Below are 22,250 nucleotides of genomic sequence, written 5' to 3' on the forward strand. Positions count from 1 at the left end.
AGTAAATGTTATGATTACAGTGTTGGTGACATCTTACAAATACTACCATGAAGATTCCAAATATCGTACATACCCTAAAAACAATTTACTTTGTATAAAGTAAGTTATCAGACTATAATTCTAAGTCATATTTTTTTTATACACCAAAATTATATGTTTTTTCCCATCTGTTTTCTTAAAAAAAAAATTTCATAGTCACTATGGCTATATAAGAAAACAAATGATCAATTGTCATGGTTACCTGTCATCACAGTACGTAAATTTCATGTCCATGCTGTGCCTGCTGAGGAACGTCATTCTATCCAGGGGGATCTCAATGTTTGAGGGGTGGGGTATGGGTTCCCCAATCACCAGCAGGTAGGGTGGGTTCCCCTCTCCCCCTGACTCGTTCTTGACCTTGTCCTCAATCAGCTTCCCTGAAAACTTCATTACCTGTCAAGCAGAATAAAAAATTAATTTACAATTCAACGTAAATTTACAATACTTAAATGCATTTAATGTTGTTAAGCTATTTTTGTGTTACGTCAAATGTGACTTGAAGTTAGCTTATGCATTGTTGTTAATTATCATGATTAATGATTATAAGGGTACTACATGAAATACATATAAAAAAATGCTCTTCATAATCAAAGAATACAAATGGCTATCTTTTATATGGTTTTGAAAATTTACTGAAGCACTAATTTGTTGTAATCCGGCCAGCCCAATTTTACAAAAAAATAACTTTTTGTACTTGCAATGGACTACCTTTAATTTTACACAATCTTTTATATAAGTTTATTTGTATTTATGTATTTTTTCGTAAAGAAGAAATTTAATATTTGACATCTCTAAAACAAACACTGACCTTGTAAGTGGCCGACTTAAGGTTGACATTTTTGCCTTTGTTGGTCAGGGTACATTTCATCCTGACAAAGAAAGTGTGGTGGGCATCTTTGGATTTTTTCTTGTCTCGGCCGTTGTTGTGGAAAATGTCCGTAATGTCTTCATGGTCGCAGGGGTGGACAAATTCGTAGATGGACTGCCCCACTAGGTCCACCTGTAAAGGAGCACCCCGAAAATAAAATTAACAACTTGGAATTACCAGAAGTCTCTGTCGAGACTGAAGCTCTACTGGTTTGTACTTATAGCAAACGAAGAGAAAAGTACTTAAGCAGTTGGAAATTGAAACTTTTCAACAGCAATAAATAGAATAATGATCCTTGATTAAGTCTCTTTATGTTCTTAGTGCAGTCTACTTGCATGCCACATTTATATTATAATCAGACTAAAAATTGTATTTGGAGTAGCATTTTGAAAGAATTTCACAGAAATGTCTATTTTTAGTAACCACGGCAACACCGTTCATCGAAATCAAAAACCGATACACAGAATTATGTATCTTATTGTAGTCTACTTGTGCGTCAAGTTATATTGAAATCAGACTAAAACTGTAGAAGGAGTAGCATTTTGAAAGAATTTCACAGAAATTTCTATTTTTTGTAATCACGGCAACATTGTTCATCCAAATCAAAAACTGATACACAGAATTATGTATCTTATTGTAGTCTACTTGTGTGCCAAGTTATATTGAAATCAGACTAAAACTGTAGAAGGAGTAGCATTTTGAAAGAATTTCACAGAAATTTATATTTTTAGTAACCACGGCAACACTGTTCATCAAAATCAAAAACAGATACACAGAATTATGTATCTAAGTGTAGTCTACTTGTGTGCCAAGTTATATTGAAATCAGACAAAAACTGTAGGAGGAGTAGCATTTTGAAAGAATTTCACAGAATTTTCTATTTTTAGTAACCATGGCAACACCGTTCATCGAAATCAAAAACCGATACACAGAATTATGTATCTTATTGTAGTCTACTTGTGTGCCAAGTTATACTGAAATCAGACCAAAACTGTAGGAGGAGTAGCATTTTGAAAAATTGTTTACAGACAGACAGACGGACAGACAGACAGACAGACGGACGGACGACGGACGCATTACTATCGCATAAGCTCTTCTGGTCTCTGACCAGTAGAGCTAAAAATTAACAACTTGGAATTAAAATTAACAACTTGGAATTAAAATTAACCACTTGGATACCCCTATCCTTGCTAGCCAAGGGTTTCCAATCCGAAATCTACTAGTCAGAATAGATTTCGGATCGGAAACCCTTGGCTAGCGAATTTGGGATACCCTCACCTGATAATTTTAGTCTTCCAAGATGAAATACATGTACAGTTAAATTTCGTTATATTAAACTCTATGGGACTGAGGAAAAAAAAAAGATGTCCAATGGTTCAAGATTAAGTGAGGGTAAAGGATTAGTTAAACATGTTGAAGAAAACGTGTTAGGGACTTCCAGATTACTTTCACTTAATTATCAGTTATCACTGATATTGGAGAGATCTGTGTTTTAGATTTATATACCATTTAAGTTTATAGCTGTATTTCTACATTTGATATTTTAAGCATTAAATGCATATTGAATCTGTAAAAAAAAATAATAGCTAGTTGGACATTTTGACAAAAAATTAATTAACTTTTAATTACATCCAATCAATTCCGAAACTTGCATTCATTATAAGCTAACTTAACAAAATTATACAATATGTTATATTTATAAACATCATTCATAAATTTGCAACATGATAAATTTTCACAGCTGTTCACTTATTGATAAATTGTATTTTTTTTTCTCAATGAAAAAATATCATCAATGGAAATTTGATTTCAAGGGGAAATTTGCAATCTGTTGCATTAAACAGATAACATGTGTATGTTATCACTATATTTATGAATAAATGCCATCAAAAAACATTTATATCCGGTATTCCATATGTTGCCTATTTTCATAATGAATTATTTTATTTGATACTAAAAATGTCTGGTTCAGAAAATTCAATTTTTTAATGGTGTGAAATTGATTTTTTTTCCTAAATGTATAATTTCAAATTATATCTTTTTCAAATTCCCCCTTTTCCTGTTTGTAAAAAAAATTGGTTAATTTACCTGAAAGTCAAAAATAGACTGAGGTATATAAACATATTTGTTTACATTAAAACCGCAACAACAATATACCTGGTGACATATATAATTGAACCCGAGTTTAGTATTTCCCTGATATCAAAATATAATGCTACATTACAAAGGTGCATAGACTTTTGTATCAATGACATATATCAATTCGTTTCAGTAAAACACAGTTGACCTCAAAACAGGACAGTTTAAATTAATACCGCTACCTGGTTATAAAATGGAAGTCCATTTTTGGATTAACCTGGTTTTTTTCTCACCGTTACACAACAAACTCTCATTCATTAACTAAGAATCTATAAGTCATCAACATTAAATAAGCCCCGCAGACAGGAAGTACGGGAATTAGAACTCGTTAATTCTAAGACGCGTCGGAAATCTCATGCTATCCCGCCATTTTTCTATTTTTTTCTGGGTTACATGGATTTGCTAACCAAACACTCTTATAAGAATTAAAGCTCAGATTTGTTATCCCAACATATGCAACTCTAGAACTCTACATGTACAGGTTTACTAATAGCTTTAATACTGCATGGACACAATAAAAAAAATCACTCCAAGAGAATATATATATATATATAACCACAAACATGCATGTACCCTGTTATTTAACATTTTTCTACCTCAATTAAATCCTTGAATTGTCACTAAAAGTAATTTTAATAAATATTAAATTTGAAATTAAAATTAAAATTGAGAGGAAAACATGGTAGTTATAGGTATAGACTGGTCAGTAAAACGAAGAGGAAAGAGGATTGAGGTTAAGTGTTAACCTTAAAATTTTAAAATTTTGAATATGGTCTATATTATACAGAGAAATTATAATTTCTCTCATATTTCCTTTGGTTTTCATGTTTATGCATAGTTCTGGTTTATTATTAGGAGCACTTGCTTCCTGAATAATACATAATCAGAAATCAAGGAAAGGGGGTCCTTAGAAAGTTTATATCTGCATTTCATAGTATTGTATTTCAGGCCAGCTTATTTTAATTTTCATGGAAATGCAAAAAGACCAAACAATATTAGTTTGTCCCTGACTAAAAAAGAAAAAAATTAATCTCTTTAATGGCAATAAAATTTTGTCTCCTTTGAATAATCATTGCTGTGATGCACTGGTCTATCATTAACCTTTGTGGTCAATAACTCTATGAATAAAATTAATGAAATGAGTAATCCATCAAACATTAGTGTCAATTGTTCTGTAGCTCATTAAATATTCTAATTTATCATGTAGCAGATTAGATACTAGTATAATTAAAAGATCTCTGTTCATCAAATAGTCCAAAATCAGTTTAAAAAAACAAAATAGCTGTACACTGTCAGATTTGGATGGGAGTTCTAGTCAAGATCAGCTCTGAGAGTTATAAATCTCGGACCCTACAGCTAGTTCTGTGATTCCCTCGATCAAACGATTCCCATACAATACTTTGTTTCTATTTAATGGACTATGGAGAGCTCGTTCAGATAATGAGGGAGATCCAGTGGCTTCCATCAGTTTATTGACCCTGTCCTGAGAATTGTTTTTGGTGCATCTTTTTGATTTTTGTCTTGTGTTTTTTGGCCATTCATGGTGACTTGCACATTTCTTAAAAACATCATTAAGAAAATTACGACATAAACATGAAATCTATTCCCGGCTGACCAACAGACATCAATAACTTGGCTAACACTTCCTCAAAGTAAATTTATAACCTTGATTTGACTACAGACAACCTGTATACAGCTGCACAAACTGATTAGAAATCTCATCAACTCTTTAATGCAAATTAATATTAAAGTCTTTAAATGTTATTAATCAGATGCCCTAATCATTTCCCCTCTTCAAGGTTGCAGTTAAAAAGAGTTATTTATACACAGTTCATGTGACACATTTTGTGATTCCACCTGAAAAGTGAACACTTAAACCTCCATCCCCTTCTCAAGATTATATGTCTATACCTATAACTACTACTCCATACCTCTAAATCACCACGCTATACCTACCCCCCCCCCCCCATCCTGTGTCTCCTACTGACAAGTTGACCTATAAACTCTCACCTGTTGAATGCCCAGGTATTTGGAGACTCCCTCGGAGATGTAGACAAGGTCGCCTTCGTTAGACAAGATGGCCACAAATCCATCCAGAGCTTTACTGTACAGAGAATCAAACTCCTCACATGGGGCATGTCCTAAAAACAGAAAAAAATCTATATTTCAGAACAAACACTGGTATCAAATCCTCACAGAGTATACTGTATACAGGGTTATTTTCGCCCCGTGTTATTTTCGCCCTTTTGCACTTGCAAACAATTTTGCCCCATTTAAAATTCCCTCAGTCATAGTTTTGTTTAAGAAATAATGCTGTGTAATTTGAATTTGCACCGTTTTAAATTCACCCAATCAGGAAGAGGGCGAAAGGGGCGAAAATAAAACAGGGGCAAAAATTTCCCTGTATACAGTTTATTAAACAAGATGCTGAATATCAGAAAATTTCAGCATCACCTTATTTTCTATAGATGGTAATGAGAAAGCTGCAATAATGTAGTCCTCTCATATTTTTTAATCTGATATATTCCTCTCCCCCATTATTGCAGCTAGGCAGCACTGTAGCTCCATGGTCATCCATTCAGACCAGCAAGAAACAGATCTGCAGCTTCAAATCCTGCAGGTTTTAATTTCTTGATAAATGAGTTTTACTGTTTTTGCTGCTTTTAATGGAGTGAAAATTTCTGTATCAGAAAGTCTCAAGTGAGAACATGAAAATAAACTTGTAAGTAACAAGAAATTTACTGTGGTACCACTTACTGTTGTTCCGCTGTGTCTCCATTATTTTACTGACTTTCAGGTAGCTGATGGCGAGTCTCATTATAGAGGCCTTATCCAGTGAACTGTGACCCCCGCTATACTGCGGGATCTGGTCCGCCAGCTCCGAGAAAATCTCTGTCTCCCGCCCGCGGCGACAGCGTGCTGCATCCCGAGATTTCTCCTTTCTCTTCTCCGAATTCCTAAAAAGAATCACAAACGAAATTATTATAATTGAATTCTAAATTCTGGAAAAAAATATTACTATATAATTTAATTCTGGTCGTAACCTGCCTTATTTGATTAGATGAAAATTACTGTAAACCAACTATTATTCGCGTCATCTTTTATTCGCGATTCGTTAGTTTGAAATCAATCCGCGGCGATTACTTTTCACGAATAAGGACACATTGTCTCAAAAACGAAGCAAAATAAATGGTTCACGGCGATTAATATTCGCGACTTAAGGTAGGTCGCGAAAATCGCGAATGTTTGTCGCACGCAAATAAAAGTTGGTTTACAGTAGTTTATATTATTATATAAACTGTGTTTCCAACATCACAATGACTTACGTAAAAAAATATATCAATCGATCTGCTTCAAGTTGACTTTATAAAATATATACAATTTGAATTCATCTTTAAAGGAGATATTGTCTTAATATTTTTAACATTTTGTTCTATAAACCACTTCATTCCTTAAATATTTTAATTTCAATAGAAATCACCTATTACACACCATCTAAAAGAAGGAAAATAAATTAATTCTCGCTATAAGTGGTAACCAATCATTTTTTTTTAACACAGTAGCTGTTCATATAAATAGACATTATTAACCATATTAACACTGCCTTCAATTGACAATTCTCAATCTCTGTCCATTTATAGACTTGGGGTCAAGAGTCAAATTCCGCTCTAAGACCACAACACTTATCAAACAATCCAATCTACTGCCCTTATTTATAGATTTTCTTTTATTTCTTCCACCACTTATAGACATGTACTTTAAAAGTTCGTAAAGATAATTTAAACATCAGACATGAAGCTCAAATCAAATCCCCAACAATTATGTCCATGATGTCAAAAGCCTAAGACAAATGTGGAATTCACAGAATTTACAGTAAGAAATTGATCTTCAGAAATTGCTAAAATGAATTGAACATATTTTATTGACAAAGTCAAAAGGATCGGACACAAGTTCAGTAACAAGGAGAAGAAAACAAAAATATGTTTTTTTGTTTTGAATTTTTAATTTTTGAGGATATTATCAAAGGGATTGGTCCAAAAACTTAAGATTATTATAAAGTTTCTGTCTCTTTTATCAATCATACTGAAACACTTAAGTAATCCCATGCTGAAAGCAAAATTACTGAAAGCATGTCATAATTTTTTTTTTAGATAAGAACTTGTTACATGTATAGAATCTTATAACAAAAAATTTCCAACGCAAAAGAAACAAAAATTGCGTAATTAGTAACTGCAATCTGATAGTTATGAATTGAAGTGCAATTTGGTACAAACGCAATATCAACATCTGACATAACTGCATGAAATTTCAGATGTAAATCATAGACTAAGTGAAGATGTTAACCTATAACTGCAATAAAATAAGAGCTTAAAATTCATAATCACATTATCCTCTAGCACTATATATTCCTGATCATGGGTCAGTCATGTTTTAACCTCATTTTATCTGTTACCATGGTAACAAAGGAGCCCACCCAAAAAGGAGTGATTCACTTTCTTTTTTGAAAAAAAAAATTAGGGAAAAAAAGTTAATTGTAGCACATGCAAAGGAGGTGTGAAAGTTGCACTTTGTAGCATATTACGTAGAGTTTATGGAGGAAATGGGGTGAAATTTAATATGGCCGCACTCATAGATTTCTTATTATCTACTCAAATGCCGGAATCAAAGCCCCCGAACTCTATACAGAAAGATTAATTTAGAATGAAAGAAATCAAGTGTCTTTCACACAATGTTCATATATAACTGCAAACTGGCTTCTTAAAATAGCCAGCACCATTGACCAAATCCAATACCCTAAACTGATCGAGTCTTCAGTGTATTAGTTGCATCTTTCATAATAGTTTAGTTTCTACATTTGAAAATACTGTTGAGTTTCTATAGTTACATGCACATCATTTCTACAAAATAATTTTCTCAAAATTTCTACAGTGTAGTTAGTAATGGCCGGGGCAAGCTTTTTTGACAGCATCTAATTATTATTTGAAAAATATTTTCTAAATCAGATAAAAATTGAGTGTTAATTAACTGCATGAAAAAATCATGTCACCTAATATGGCTTTACATCAAAACAATTAACAGTATTTTCTTTGTTGCCATGGTTACCATGAAGACTATTTTTCTTAAATTCTTCCATTTTTTTATGTTTGAATATGCTGAACTTTTACCAATTTTTAGTCTTCTGAGTTTTACTTCTCAATACTTTTTTTTATTTTAGTAACAGATGAACAGGGAAATATCTAATAATTTAAGGTTGTCCAATCAAAATCTCAAATGATGACTTTCTTTTCTGTTACCGGTAATAACAATGCTAACATGATTATCATGGAATTCAGAACATAAGTTTACCGTCTAACAACTTTAGTTACCATGGTAATGAGAATACTGATCGACCTATAAAAAACTTCAAGTATATTTTTGGTTTTCATGAAAATAAAATATGATTAGTAGATTTAGTACAGTGATGTACATATTAAAAGTTCCTTCACAAAATTCCTCCCAAAACTTAAAAAAAAGAATCTGGGATTATACTTTTCTACTTACCGTGTATTTTTAATTGTAAACTTTTTATTAATCATTTACTCATTATGCCTCTGTAATCCAAGATTTGTAGTTTTTGCTCTAGCTGTGACTGTTCATTTGTCTGCAAAAGCTTTAACATTTGCCCTAACTTTTGAGTGGGCTTGGCTATAGCTTTCGTATTTCAAAGGTGTATTCTTTGTGACAAGAAATTTCTGCGGCTACCACAAAAATTGACCTGGAGACATTGACCTTGCAGCTTGTCCTACTTTTGTAAATGAAAATTTTTAACTTTAACTTTGGAAATACATTTTCAATTGAATAGATTGTGCTAGGGATTTCAATCTTCACATGAGTATTCACTACTGTATACAGGGAAATTTTCGCTCCCGTTTTATTTTCGCCCCTTTCACCTTACTATCATTTGGGCGAATTTAAAACGGGGCGAATTCAAAGAATACAGTATAATTTTTTAAACAAAACTATGACTGGGCGAATTTAAGACGGGGCAAAATTGTTTGCAAGTGTGAAAGGGCGAAAATAAGACGGGGCGAAAATAACCCTGTATACAGTATGACAAGATCTTTCAATGGATATAAAACTATTTGACCTTCTGACCTTGACCTTATAGAGTTTGACACACTTAAAAAAAACTTAAAACCTTGACCATTACTTTTGAACTGTTAGTACAAGGACTTTCATGTTTCTTATTCTGCATGCAGGAGCTGTTTCAGATAAAAAAAAAAAAAAGCTTTTACAAGGTACCATGCAATTGATCCTTAACTAGTGTTTTAAAATCGGACAAATTTTACTATCGATTATCAAATTGAATCGGAAGAACACAATCAATTATATAAGCGATAATTTGAACTATTAAAGAAGGTTAAATTTATTCATCCTGAGAAGTATTTTTAATAGGATATGGATATAATTCGGCGTCAACCTCTTCACCATGCACGTTCGCCATTTTGTTTACCGCCGATTAGAGTGATATCCCTTTGGTGAATATAAAAGTTAAACCTGCTCGGCTTGAAAAATATAGCTATCTATCGATGATAATTTTTACAATCGATTGTCGCCGATCTGGGCCTTCAAACGATTATTTTTCGATAGTCGGCGACTATCGTAACAACACTATCTTTAACATGATTAATTCTTTGCATTAAATCCTCACTGATTGCTGGATCTATTTAAAAGTATTATTTTACTTTTGTTGTAACATACATTTCTAAGGAATTAATCAAGACTTTAAAAGCATTTCACCAAAGAACTTGACTTAGGATAGGAATATATCTGACAGTTTGCCGGTAATGGGACCGGAAACTTTCCGAGGGATATTAAAATTAGGAATCAAATATACCTGCAAGTTTAATTTACAGGGTAATTCATATATATCTTCCAATTCAACGCCATTCCACAATAGAATTGTGTCCACACATAACACAGAGAAAAAAATAACCAGGTCAATACTGTATTCCAGACAAATTAACTCATTCTGAAGTTTGACCTAATTTTCACGGCCATTTGGAAATCCATAATGTCTAAGATCTATACTGGTGGAATAAAATTACTTTTTAAATTAATTCCACATCTGACATTGGAGTACGGAGGTGGCTGGATTTTATTACAGTCCAACAAAATCTTCATAGTCATCCTCAAACTGACAAAACACATTAAAATTCCTCTGTTTATTAAAGGAATATGATAATAAAGATTCCAGTAAGGATTCAGCCCTGCCATATATAATATAATCCACAAAAAAAGAAGAAAAAACAACTCCTCCTCAAATAAGGCTATAAACATATTCAATTAGTCTAAATTGTTGCTTGTTTTTCATTTTTAATCGTAATTCAGTTATCTAATCAATACATGTATAAACAATCAAATATACTTCAAAGCAATTCTTTTAACATGTTTAAGTTTTAACAGCCAAAAGACTAATTAATTCACAGCCACAACAATTACCATGGTAATAATTAAATGAGAACCTAGAGAAATTTACATTTTTATAATGAGAAAATTTAAAATTCCTCAAAAAAAAAAAAAAAGAAATTTGAAAAACTCAAGATCTCTTTGATCTGAATTTTTGTTGTTAAATCTAGACTTACTTGTATGGCATTTTTGAGAAAATAAAGTTCCACACAAACCAGAAGAAAAATGTTTTACTTCAATCCAAAGCCCAGAGAGACTTTATACATATGAAGTAATTTACACCCGCGACACTCCGAGGATCAGCTGACTTTATGCTGTAGACTGTATTGGCTATCAGTGTTTTGATCTCCAATATTAAAGGCTAATTAGCGGTGCTAACACAATCTACTGCTCATTTGACATTTTGCATTGCAATCTTTTCTCTCCGACTTTCTCAAGTATAAATCAGATATTTTCAGTGTCTTATGAGGGATTCTAACCCAGGAGACTTCTGATCAAGCAGATTTAGAAGCTGCCATTCATTTACTGGGAAAATAAAACCACCTCTGGGTTTTATGAGGGGGTGGTAGGGGACCAAGAAACAGACACATTATAAACAATAATTTCCTGGGTTGTTTAGTTATTGTTTTTAATTTACCATATCATAACTCTTAGAACTACTTTAATCTAATAGGCATGATTACTGAATACTGATCAACAATGGTTTTCTATATTGGTTGTTGATTCATTTAAATCTGGCGGGGAGAGAGGAAACCAAAAAATCTATCACAGATAATACCATTAATATTGTCACAGCATTAATTATCATACCATTAAAATCATCAAAGATTACCATTAAAATCATCACAGAATACCATTAAAAATGGACACAAATTACCATTGAAATCATCACAGATAAAACCATGTAATAAAATCATCTAGTCAAGATTACCATTCAAATTGCCAGATGACCATTGACATAATGTCACACTAATTACCATAAAATCTCTCTCTCTTGAGAAAATTGTCTATCTGTAAGGATGTCATTTGTGATGATCTTTAACATGTTTAAAATTCACACAGCTATTTTGTTTTCATTTTATGTATTTTTTTTTGGGGGGGGGTCTAATTCTCTAAAGAAAATATAATTTTCTGACAATTAATTAACAGACCATTACATTTACAGAGTCTCACAAATTCAAAAGATTTGTAAGAATCAAATGATATATTAACCTCTATTCCAGCTATAATAATTCTCTTTCTGCCATCTACATGTAGTTATGTTATAAGACTGCAAAATAACATCATCCAAGATTAACCCTAAAATTTGAAATACCAGCGAGAACATAAAAAGTATAAAAAGGGGGGTTGGGGTTCCTCTCCTAACAGGGAATTGAGGGGGAATACCAGAGTAATGCGGGAAATCAAATTACCAAGTCCCCTGTATATATCATATAAATCAGCTATTGAGGAGAGCTCTAATCCTAAAGAACTCTGGAGCTATCTGAACCATTTATCCTCAAAGCCAAAATATTTTTTTCCTACTCATATTAAGGACAACGGATCAGAAATTAACGATACACAAGGTATTGTCAATGTTTTTAATGAACACTTTACAAAAATTTCTAGCAATTTATTAAATGAATTACCAAAGCGTAACTTTAAACCAGAAAAGTTGAAAGAATTCACAAAGTCAAAACTTAATGATGAAAATGTATTTAGCTTACTTCCTATAAGACAAGACGAGGTCTTCTCAATGCTATGCAAACTTGACATTAATAAATCGGCAGGTATAGATTTCATTGGTCCCCGCCTCTTAAGACTCTCTGCTGATATAATTTCTAAGCCTATAACTCATCTAATTAACACTAGCATTACTAATGGCATCTTTCCTTTGCATCTGAAACAAGCTAAAGTCACCCCTATATATAAAAAGGGCGATAAAAATGATCCAAGTAATTACAGACCAATATCAATCTTACCGACTTTATCAAAAATTTTTGAAAAACATGTTGCTAATCAAGTACGTGAATTCACCAGAGCTTTTGACCTCATTACAAACTCACAGAGTGGCTTTAGGGAATTCCACTCTTGCCAAACGGCACTAACCAAACTTACTGACAGCTGGTTGCATGCAATGGATCAAGGGAATCTCACTGGCATAGCATTTCTAGATTTCAGTAAAGCATTTGATTTAGTCAGTCATGATCTCTTAATTGAGAAATTGAGGCACTATAACTTTGATTCACTTACAATTAAATGGTTTCAGTCTTATTTAAATGAAAGAACCCAAAGTGTTAAAATTGGTGCATGTTCTTCTGATATCTTACCTATCACAGCAGGGGTGCCCCAGGGATCTATTTTAGGTCCACTGCTATTTTTATTGTACATAAATGACCTCCCCCTATGTGTCAATCACTGTAATATTGATATGTTTGCAGATGCAACTCTGCATTTATCTGATAACAATGTACATAATATTGAAACATTTTTGAATTATGATTTATGCGAAATTGAAAACTGGTGTTTACAGAACCAAATTATTCTGAACACGAACAAATCAAAATCTATGCTTATGTGTACACAACAAAAAAGGTCAAAATTAGATATTCCAGAACTTAATACAGAAATTTCTGGAGAAAAGCTTGAAAATGTTAATGTTGAAAAACTCTTAGGTGTCTATATAGATCAAAATCTTCATTATAATTATCATGTAGATTCAGTTTGTAAATCCTTAACATACAAGTTATTTACACTCCGTAAAATTAAGAAATTTCTTCCATTAAATACCAGAAAACTTTTTTATAATGCATATATTTTGCCTTCAATAAACTATTGTCTTACAATATGGGGCAATGCATCTAAAACTAGCATTGAAAGAATTCATAAACTTCAGAAACGGGCTGCTAGAATTATTCTTGATGCAGCACCCGACGAACAATCAAAACCATTGTTTGAAAAACTGGGATGGCTAAATGTATTTGAATTAGTCACTCTACATAAGTGTATTTTATTGTACAAAACTTTTTATGGTATGAGCCCCGAATATCTCCAGGACCTTTTTGTTTTTCATAGCAATGATTCCTATTCCTTACGTTCAGAATTAAATTATAATCTTCGTTTACCAAAACATAGAACAATTTTATTTACAAATTCTATTCAATATTCAGGTGTAAATTTATGGAATAACCTACCATTACATATAAAATTATCACCAACCTTACCTATTTTTAGACGAAATGTAGAAAAAATTATAATTAGCCAACGTATGTAAATAAATGTTTGAATATGTCCTTTGTACAAGATGTTTGACTATTACTATTGTTTAAGACAATGTCTCTTGAACATGTTGAACAATTAATATTGACTTCTTTATTAATTTTGAATCTATATCTCATTTAGATGTACATTACATTATGCACTAACGAACTCTACATGTTTTATCTTTGATTGTATCATTTTATGTAATATGTTGTTTGAAATTAGAAAGCCCCGGGGAAGAATAGTACCTGGTACTAATCGGGTTACCTTCTCTAAATAAAGCATTATTATTATTATTATTATTATAACACAGAATAACTGAGTGATTTTGTCATTATAGGTGGGAATAATCCCCAGCCCCCAGTCTTGAGGGACAACCCTGAATTCATCGATCAGAATAGATATGTTTCAATAATTCTGAAAGAAAACTTGAAAATCTAAATATTTAAGGAATCACTGTCTTAAGTTAGTAAAGTGTGCCAGTGCATCAACAAAAGTGGGAAACATGGGATAATTTGCATAACGGGCAAAGCCCGTTTTGAATAAATTATCCCATGTTTCCCACTATTGTTGATGCCCCTGGCATACTATACTAACTAGACTGTAATTCCTTATATTTCCATTTCATTGTGAAATAAAATTGTAGATTTAGATAAATGTAGACATAGATTTAAATTACACGAGGATTCCCATGCCAATTTCAATAGTCCTCGCCCACTGACGTCATGCAAACACAATGGCAGTCGCACAAAATTTTCATGCATATTTGGCCTCCTTAGCGTTATTGCAGACTCAGAGACAGATGTGCACGAGATTTGCATGCATATTAGGTCTCCTTAGCTTCTGACCTATTGACCTGCCTAATTTACATTCTGGTAAAATTATCAAGAAATTAACTCCGCTAACTTTCAAAGAGTTATCACAGAGAGAAAAATTAGAAATGGAAAAATATACATATATTTGGATCTAGAAAACACATATATGGATTAGTGAATTTATTTATAACCCTGATCTTTATCTTCATATTAGAACTTATTTACAGGTGTTAACTGATTCCAAAGTTTACAAGCTTTACTATCTCGATGTAGAGAAACATTTAAATAACAGTCTTAATAATAACACTGATCGCGTCATTCTCTGACATTTTAACACCAGACACAAATGGGGTTTCGCTAATTAGAGGAAAAAGTATCTGAAAATACCCACCCATCATCATTATCTATAAACATGATAAACTTTAAAAATACTCTTGTTAGTTGTTAGAAACGCAAAATTTACATCATAGAAAATTCAGGTTTATTACTGCAGTTAATGCTTCCCACTGTTGCCATCAGAATATCAATATTCCAATCGATATATTGTGATTTATTGACCAAAAATAGCGTATTACCGTACATTTCCTCAGTACTGATTTACCAGCAAAATGCTTGGGTTTGGGATTTCTAAAGTAAAATTTTAAGATGCCAGAAATGTTTTCAACTGTGCCATTACTAAAAGACAGTTGCATTTTGTTACAATGTACAATACTTTTCATTTCAACTTAAGTTAAATTAGTTTACAATAGTTAGACACTTAACTGGTTATAAATGGAGGCTTACTGAAAAATAAGAATTGCCGGATGTTAATGGAAATATCATATATTTAAATACAATTATAATATATCGCGGCAATACAGTTAAAGATATTGCAGCACATCACAATTTGAAATTCCTTGCTTAATATACCAAGTCCTAATTTAAATGTTTATTGAATTGTTTTTCTGGGCCATGTTTCTACTTATTTTTTTTTAATGTGCATACTTCTGCTCCAAAATTAAAAGCATGTTTACTTGTTTATATAGAACATAATTACTTTAAATGTCATCAATGATAAAAATGTGTTCACTGTTTTCAGTCAAAAATCAATGCCAATGTGATGGTTTATTCAGAAATGATTAATTTAATGTGTAGAATTAAACACTGGTATAAATATCTTAAACCAGGCCGGCTCATGTTACAGTTTTAAGAGTAAGTCAGTTAATATATGATAAAATAATTTTTAAAAAAAAACTTAATTTTTTTTCCCATGATTATAGATGACCACATGAACTCTTTAACCATTATCAATAAGCTTTTTGGAGGGGATCAAATAAAAAATGAACATCCTCAATAAAAACAGTTTTTATCAATCGATCGTTAATCATTATAAATATCAAGCTTTGAGAGACCCTGTGAGACTCATTATTTTTATTTATTACTGGAAAAAACAATGTTGTAAATCAAAGACTAACATAGACCTTGGCCTGGGGTGTGTTGGGTCTACCCTTAATGTACTCTTCTCAGTCTGTCTGTACCATTGTCTCGCCGTGAGAATTTTTTGGCAGTGTTTTTAGGGCACTCCCTATCAGTCTATGGTATTCATTGTCTAGTCTGGTAGATTTTTTTGTCAGTGTTTTGGGGGGGTCCTGATCCGGTTTTTTTACGTCCTGCCCGAGACTGGTACTCATTGTTCTAAATCACAGGCTATATCCTACTGATAACATGCATAGCATGAGAGGGATTATTTCTGTTTAAGGTATTGCTATAGTATCAATCCAGGGACAATTCGTAAGTTTACGACTAAACATTCTAAATGAAATACATCCTTGATTTCAAGGCCAGTGATCAAACAGAAGGCAAAAACAAGTCGACTACGACAAAATGAAGGTTGCATGCTGGGTCAAATAAACATCACAGATGCACTTGTTTGTGCATTAATAAACAACATTCTTGACCGTAATTCAGTCATGCAGAACCGTCTCATAAAATATTTGACAAATGGGAAAACAAGCTAAAAATAAAATCCTTAATAATTTGTTTATGCTTAATAAATGTAAATTTCCTCCACAGAAGCAAACAATGTGTTATTTATAAATGCACAAGGCTTTTACTTCTGTTTACACACATAATTATGATAATATAATAAATATTGTGTGTATATAGTTAGCAAAATAGGAAGTTTTTTTTTCTCTTAACCTTCCTCAAGCTAAAAGAACTTTTGTCTGTGTATTACTATTAGTACAATAAGTTTTTAAGACTTAACACAATACATGTACTAGTACGTAATACTCTCTCATTGGTTAATTTTTTTTTCATTTCACCAAAATTTGTCCTTAAATAGTTAAAAGAGGAGAAATTAGGTGCGTTGTTTTCTGAAAATCTAGACAACAAAGCCTATTTAATCTTTTCAATGAACATGTCGATGAATCACTTGTATCACCTAGACTTTAATAAGATTAGTTGAATGTTTCAACGTATCTTCTCAATCACTAATTAAGAATTTAAGCTGTATTGATATAGATCTAAAAACAGCTGATCTTAAAATATTTTGCCTCCAAAAAATAAGATGAGAATTTTCTTGACAAAAAATTAACATCTCTTTCTTTTTAATTCTATAAAGATAACTAGATCTTCCTCCAAAGTAGTTTCTAATTTTGTCCTAACTTAATAATCATAAAAGTGTTGACTCTTAGAGCTGGGTATCGCGGCTGAAAAATCGTATCGTGATCAATATTATATTTTGTATTGCAATATATCACAATATAAAATTTTTAATAAATTTTGCTTTTCATCAATGTTAAAAGAAAACAAAAACTCAAATTCCATGTATTCTCGAGTTGATATTACAACTGCCTGATCGCGTTGTGTGTACGCAAGTGGCAAGCTAAGTTTTTGTGGCACAACTTTAAGAATCAAAATGTAATATTCAGATTCTGCTTTAACATGAAGGGCTTTCATGTAACAGTTGTCGTCTTTTCATTTCTGATAGACATGTCTCTGGTTTCCGGTCAAACTTCTCACGTTGCTTGCCGCAATATTTTACCTTGAAAGGGGCAAATAACTCTTTTTGTAACAATTTATAGGATATCGAACCCGAACCGGTATTCACAAAATAATACCGCGATACGTATTGTGAAGAACAAAATCGGGATACACTGGTTAACCGGTAATATCGCACAGCACTATTGACTCTACTTAACTATACCCCATCTTTACTTTATCTGTGGAACTGTAGCTCTCTGGTCTGTCTATCCAAATTATTTCACCCAGAGAGCTAAAGCTTTGCAGCAACCCATATCCTTCCTAGGTTGTGCATAATTTTCCTGATCGCATGAACAAGCACAAACAAACAGACAGGCAATGAAAAGAAAACAAAACCTCTGTTAGGCTTGGGATGGAGGTACATGTAAATAATCAAACTTTCGCATGGCAATTCTAAATACCGATAAATAATAGATTTACCGTACATGCTGAATGAAGAAAATTAATACGCTGTATTTTTTTTCTACATTAAATATGATGATCTAAGTGTGAAAAAGCAATAAAGGACACAAGCTTTCATTTATTCTATATCGTATGCATATATTATGAAGCCTCTCAATACGCATGTACATTTTTCCGTAATTCGAACAACTCATATTTTTCTGTCTTTTTTGTTCTCCTTATTGTATGAAATACAAAAGAACTCCACACCTGTCACCGAATTTAAATTTTTAAAATGAAATCCCGAATACTGTTAATTATCTTCTACACACTTACTGGGTGTCAAAGTAATTTAAAACTTTTTCCCCCTTCTCCTTTGTATAATTTTCTACTTATTAAGCCAAAACTCATGAATATCAAAGAATTGCAGTCTGGCTAACATTTTGAAATATCAGGGGCCCGTTTTACAAAGGAACTTATGCAACTAAAGACTAAAATCTAATTTTGTTCATAACTTTCAAATTAACATTTTATAGAAAATAGATTAATTTTTTTTTAAAATGAGTGTCGCAAGATATTTTCACTCTGACAAATTAACAGAATAATTGATTTTTTCAAAATTTTATAATCATATATAGTTTTTTGCTTGTAGTCGTACTATTTCTTCTGTAAAACAGGTCTTAGGACACAATATATTGCTGTAACTTTTCTGCAACGTATCTCGAACCAAAACAAGACGGAAAATCGAGAGAATTCCTCTATGAACAAATCGACTTTCCTCGTGTTTGACGGCCATTAAGGATGTTAACCAACAGAAACCTATTGCTTTAAGATGAAGGGCCGGGAACCAATCATACAGATGACACGTCTATTACGAAAATGGACCACAGATAACACAGTGTGCAATGTACTGAGTCTGCAGCTTCGTTAAGGGCTTTCAAGTAATTAATAGATATTTTAATGTAAAATTCACCTGAGAAATCAATCATGGACCTTCAGCGGGAGAGATGGATCGCATTAGAAATTACGCTGATCAATTAAATAAATGGAGACTGTCACCTGCCTATCAGGGATACATAAAACAAACAACAACAGGATTGTTCCCCTGGGGTGGCGGGAAATGTTCCCCAGGGTGGCAGTAACCTAAAACCCTTGGCTAGCAAAGATGAGGTCACCTGTGGTTATAAGTTAACATCATGCAGTATCTCAAATGTAACTCACCAATAAAATTATTTATAATTTGTGAATTACTTTATCTTTTACATGAGAATTTTATTTTTACTACATGACAATGTCGATACTTGCAAAAGTTTAATTCTCACACATCAGCTGGTTTCATGACTTCAAATTCAGCTAGTAAAACTTTATGAAAATTGTCTGGTCCTTAATATGTACATTGTACAATGATGTGGTATAGATCACAACATGAAACAAACAGGAATGGGTCAATGTGGTAACCTCTGTGTGGAAAGGAACAAAAGGAACATTCAGCAGTCACAATTAAAGATGTTAGAGAGATCTGGCTTTAACACTCTGGCCTCAGTTATGGACAATTTAGATTTTAGAACTCTGCCTTCAACTCTCTACATGTACATTATCTTCTGAGTAGCCTCAATTACAGCCACTGATTTAGAGTTCTGTTTTTAAACAGTCTACATGAATCTTTGTCCTAAATCAAGGACAATTTAGCACTCTGCTTTAAACTCTAGATATATGTATCATATTTATCTCTTAAGGTCACAGTACTAAGATTAGAATGTACACAAACAGAACTGAACTTGGAGCAAAGGTATATTGACCTGAAAGCCCAGTGAAAGAATTCAAATACTGATAAGATCGAGTCTCACTTTTCCACTATTCTTTTGGAAAAAGTGAGACTGAGATCAAAAGTGAGCTCTTCTAAATCTTATGTCCCCCAGACCTGCTCCCCCAACCCCAATCTAACCACCCTCCCTCAGATTGTTCAAATGAGCTGGTGTCTGTTGTCACAAAGTTTAGCCAATCTTTTTCATACATAGTTTACAATACATGTACACTTGTCCCTCATTTTTGTCAGGTTAATGTGACATGGTTGCATGTGGATATCAAAATTAATATAAACTACTCAGTTAGGAAAAAAACTGACAGAAAGTCACCAGAAATTTCACCTGGTCCAGTTAACTCCTGACAGGTGCTCTATTACAACCACTGACCCTTTTGAACTCTGCAGTATACATAAACTCATCAACCCAGTCTTATCTGTGGCACATGAATTGGACTGACATAAATTAAAAGTTAAACATCTTTTAATTAGACACACACTCTCTCTCTCGTCTTCTAGTTTAAAGGTCCCTTGCTTTATTTTTCAACAAGCTATTGTGGTTGATATTTTGTTTTTCTCCACTGACTTTTTATTTAGGTCAGACAAATGATGTATAGGGTTGACCTCAATTCATATGTTAAACAGTTAACAGTCAGGGGTGGTACTGAAATCAGTCATTTTTGAAAATGATGGATAATGGTCATTTCTTCTAAGTATATAATGTACACAATTTTCTGATTTTTGTAAATATGACGTCTTTTCATCATATTTCCATTCTCAAGTCAATTTTCCCATCCCATTTACTACAGTAATTAGATATAGTACACTATCCTGCCATAGACCCTTGTGTAGAGAAACATCTTGACAAGTAATTGAAACCAAAATAATTTAGTGCGCCCCGTAAAACTAATGAGATAATTAAGTGCGCCCAGACCTAACAATTTGATAAAAAATGATGAAAAACAGTCATTTTTAATATCAGAGATAACTCTATTTCTAAAATAAATTTCTGTTGTGTTTGGATATTTTAAGTGCATTAATAAACAAACCAGTAAACTGTTTACATTAACTTTATTATGGTTTCGGACACTGACTATCAATCCCAGGAATATCGAATTGCATGCTAAGGCTTATACACTGTACACATGTTTAGATATGATTCAGTCTAGAATAAAATGCTAATCGACATAGATGCCTTCTAGTCTCATTTAGTACAACACAAAATTGGCGACGAGGATTTTACAATGGCTGGATATATTGGAAAAATAGAAGCGTTTGATGACACTGTTGATTCTTGGACAGCGTATACTGAACGTTTAGAACAGTATTTTGAAGTTAATGGAATTACAGGGGGTAAACGTGTACCTGCGCTCCTCAGTTTAATTGGGGGAAAGACCTATGCGTTACTGAGGAATCTCACAACACCAGATAAACCAAAGGACAAGAGCTTTAACGAAATTGTTAAGGTTCTTAAAGATCATCTATCGCCTAAACCGCTGGTAATAGCGGAACGATTTCGTTTCCACAAAAGAGAGCAAAAAGAAGGTGAAAGTGTTAATGAATATGTCGCACAAATCAGGAAACTTTCTGAATATTGTGACTTTCAAGATCTAAACGACACACTAAGGGACAGATTTGTGTGCGGACTCCGAGATGAACAGACCCAGAAGAAATTACTGTCCGTGCAGGGGCTCACCCTGGATAAGGCAATCCAAATAGCTGTCGCTATGGAAATTGCATCAAAAGACGCCTTGGAATTGCAGGGAAAAAGTCGCGAGTCTGGTGTCAACAAATTAAAATTCCAGAAATCGAAAGCAAGGTTTGAAAAACCGAAAAGTGGGAATTGTTACCGATGTAACAAAAGTGGCCACAGAGCAGAAGAATGCAGGTTCAAAGATGCAACATGTCACAAATGTAAGAAGAAAGGACATATAAAGGCGGCATGTCGTGCGAAGGATAAGTCCTTCCCGAAGAAAGTACATGCAGTGGATGAAGACGGCTGCTGTGACTTAGGGTTGTACTCTGTGCATACCGGGAAAAGGAACGAAATTATGGTGGACGTGTGTATTGACGAAAAAAAGGTCAATATGGAAGTCGACACCGGTTCTGCGCTCTCCATTGTTCCCGAAAAAGTTTTTACAGAACTGTTTCCCAACAGAAAACTGAAGGACACAAGCGTGACCTTAATAACTTAATCCGGAGAAAAACTGAAACCTCTTGGAGTAGCTGACGTAAACGTCGTGTACAGAGATCAACAAGAGAAATTAGAACTGTATGTTGTTTCCGAGGGAAAAGCGATACTTTTCGGGCGTGAATGGCTACGAAAAATCAAATTGGATTGGAGTTCCCTAAACAACGTTACACTTGATAACAACGAATTATCACAGAAGTTGGAGAAAATTCTTGATAAACACAGTGCCGTGTTTACAATTGAAACTGGATCCGTCAATGGAATTAAGGCGAATCTCATCATGAAGGAAAACGCTAAACCAGT

At 33.0% G+C, this 22,250-nt stretch overlaps 1 protein-coding gene across 2 annotated transcripts in view; it reads right to left on the bottom strand.

Moving 5' to 3' along the window:
- Window positions 1–22,250, bottom strand: part of LOC134242610 (hypoxia-inducible factor 1-alpha-like) — a 40,459-nt gene that overhangs the window by 14,178 nt on the left and 4,031 nt on the right. Inside the window, exons 1-5 of one of the 2 annotated variants that reach the window (XM_062724713.1) lie at window positions 10,672–10,811; window positions 5,804–6,003; window positions 5,057–5,187; window positions 848–1,039; window positions 242–432 (exon numbers count right to left, since the gene is read on the bottom strand). In XM_062724713.1, coding sequence (XP_062580697.1) covers window positions 242–432; window positions 848–1,039; window positions 5,057–5,187; window positions 5,804–6,003; window positions 10,672–10,682 — 725 coding nt within the window. In that variant the 5' untranslated portion in view covers window positions 10,683–10,811. Of the gene's footprint in view, window positions 1–241; window positions 433–847; window positions 1,040–5,056; window positions 5,188–5,803; window positions 6,004–10,671; window positions 10,812–22,250 lie in introns of those variants that run through there. The other variant, XM_062724712.1, reaches the window with a different exon arrangement.

This window comes from Saccostrea cucullata, unplaced genomic scaffold, assembly GCF_032062105.1.
Source record: "Saccostrea cucullata isolate Sc308-1 unplaced genomic scaffold, CSIRO_AGI_Scuc_v1 ctg861, whole genome shotgun sequence".
Classification (NCBI taxonomy): Eukaryota; Metazoa; Mollusca; class Bivalvia; order Ostreida; family Ostreidae; genus Saccostrea; species Saccostrea cuccullata.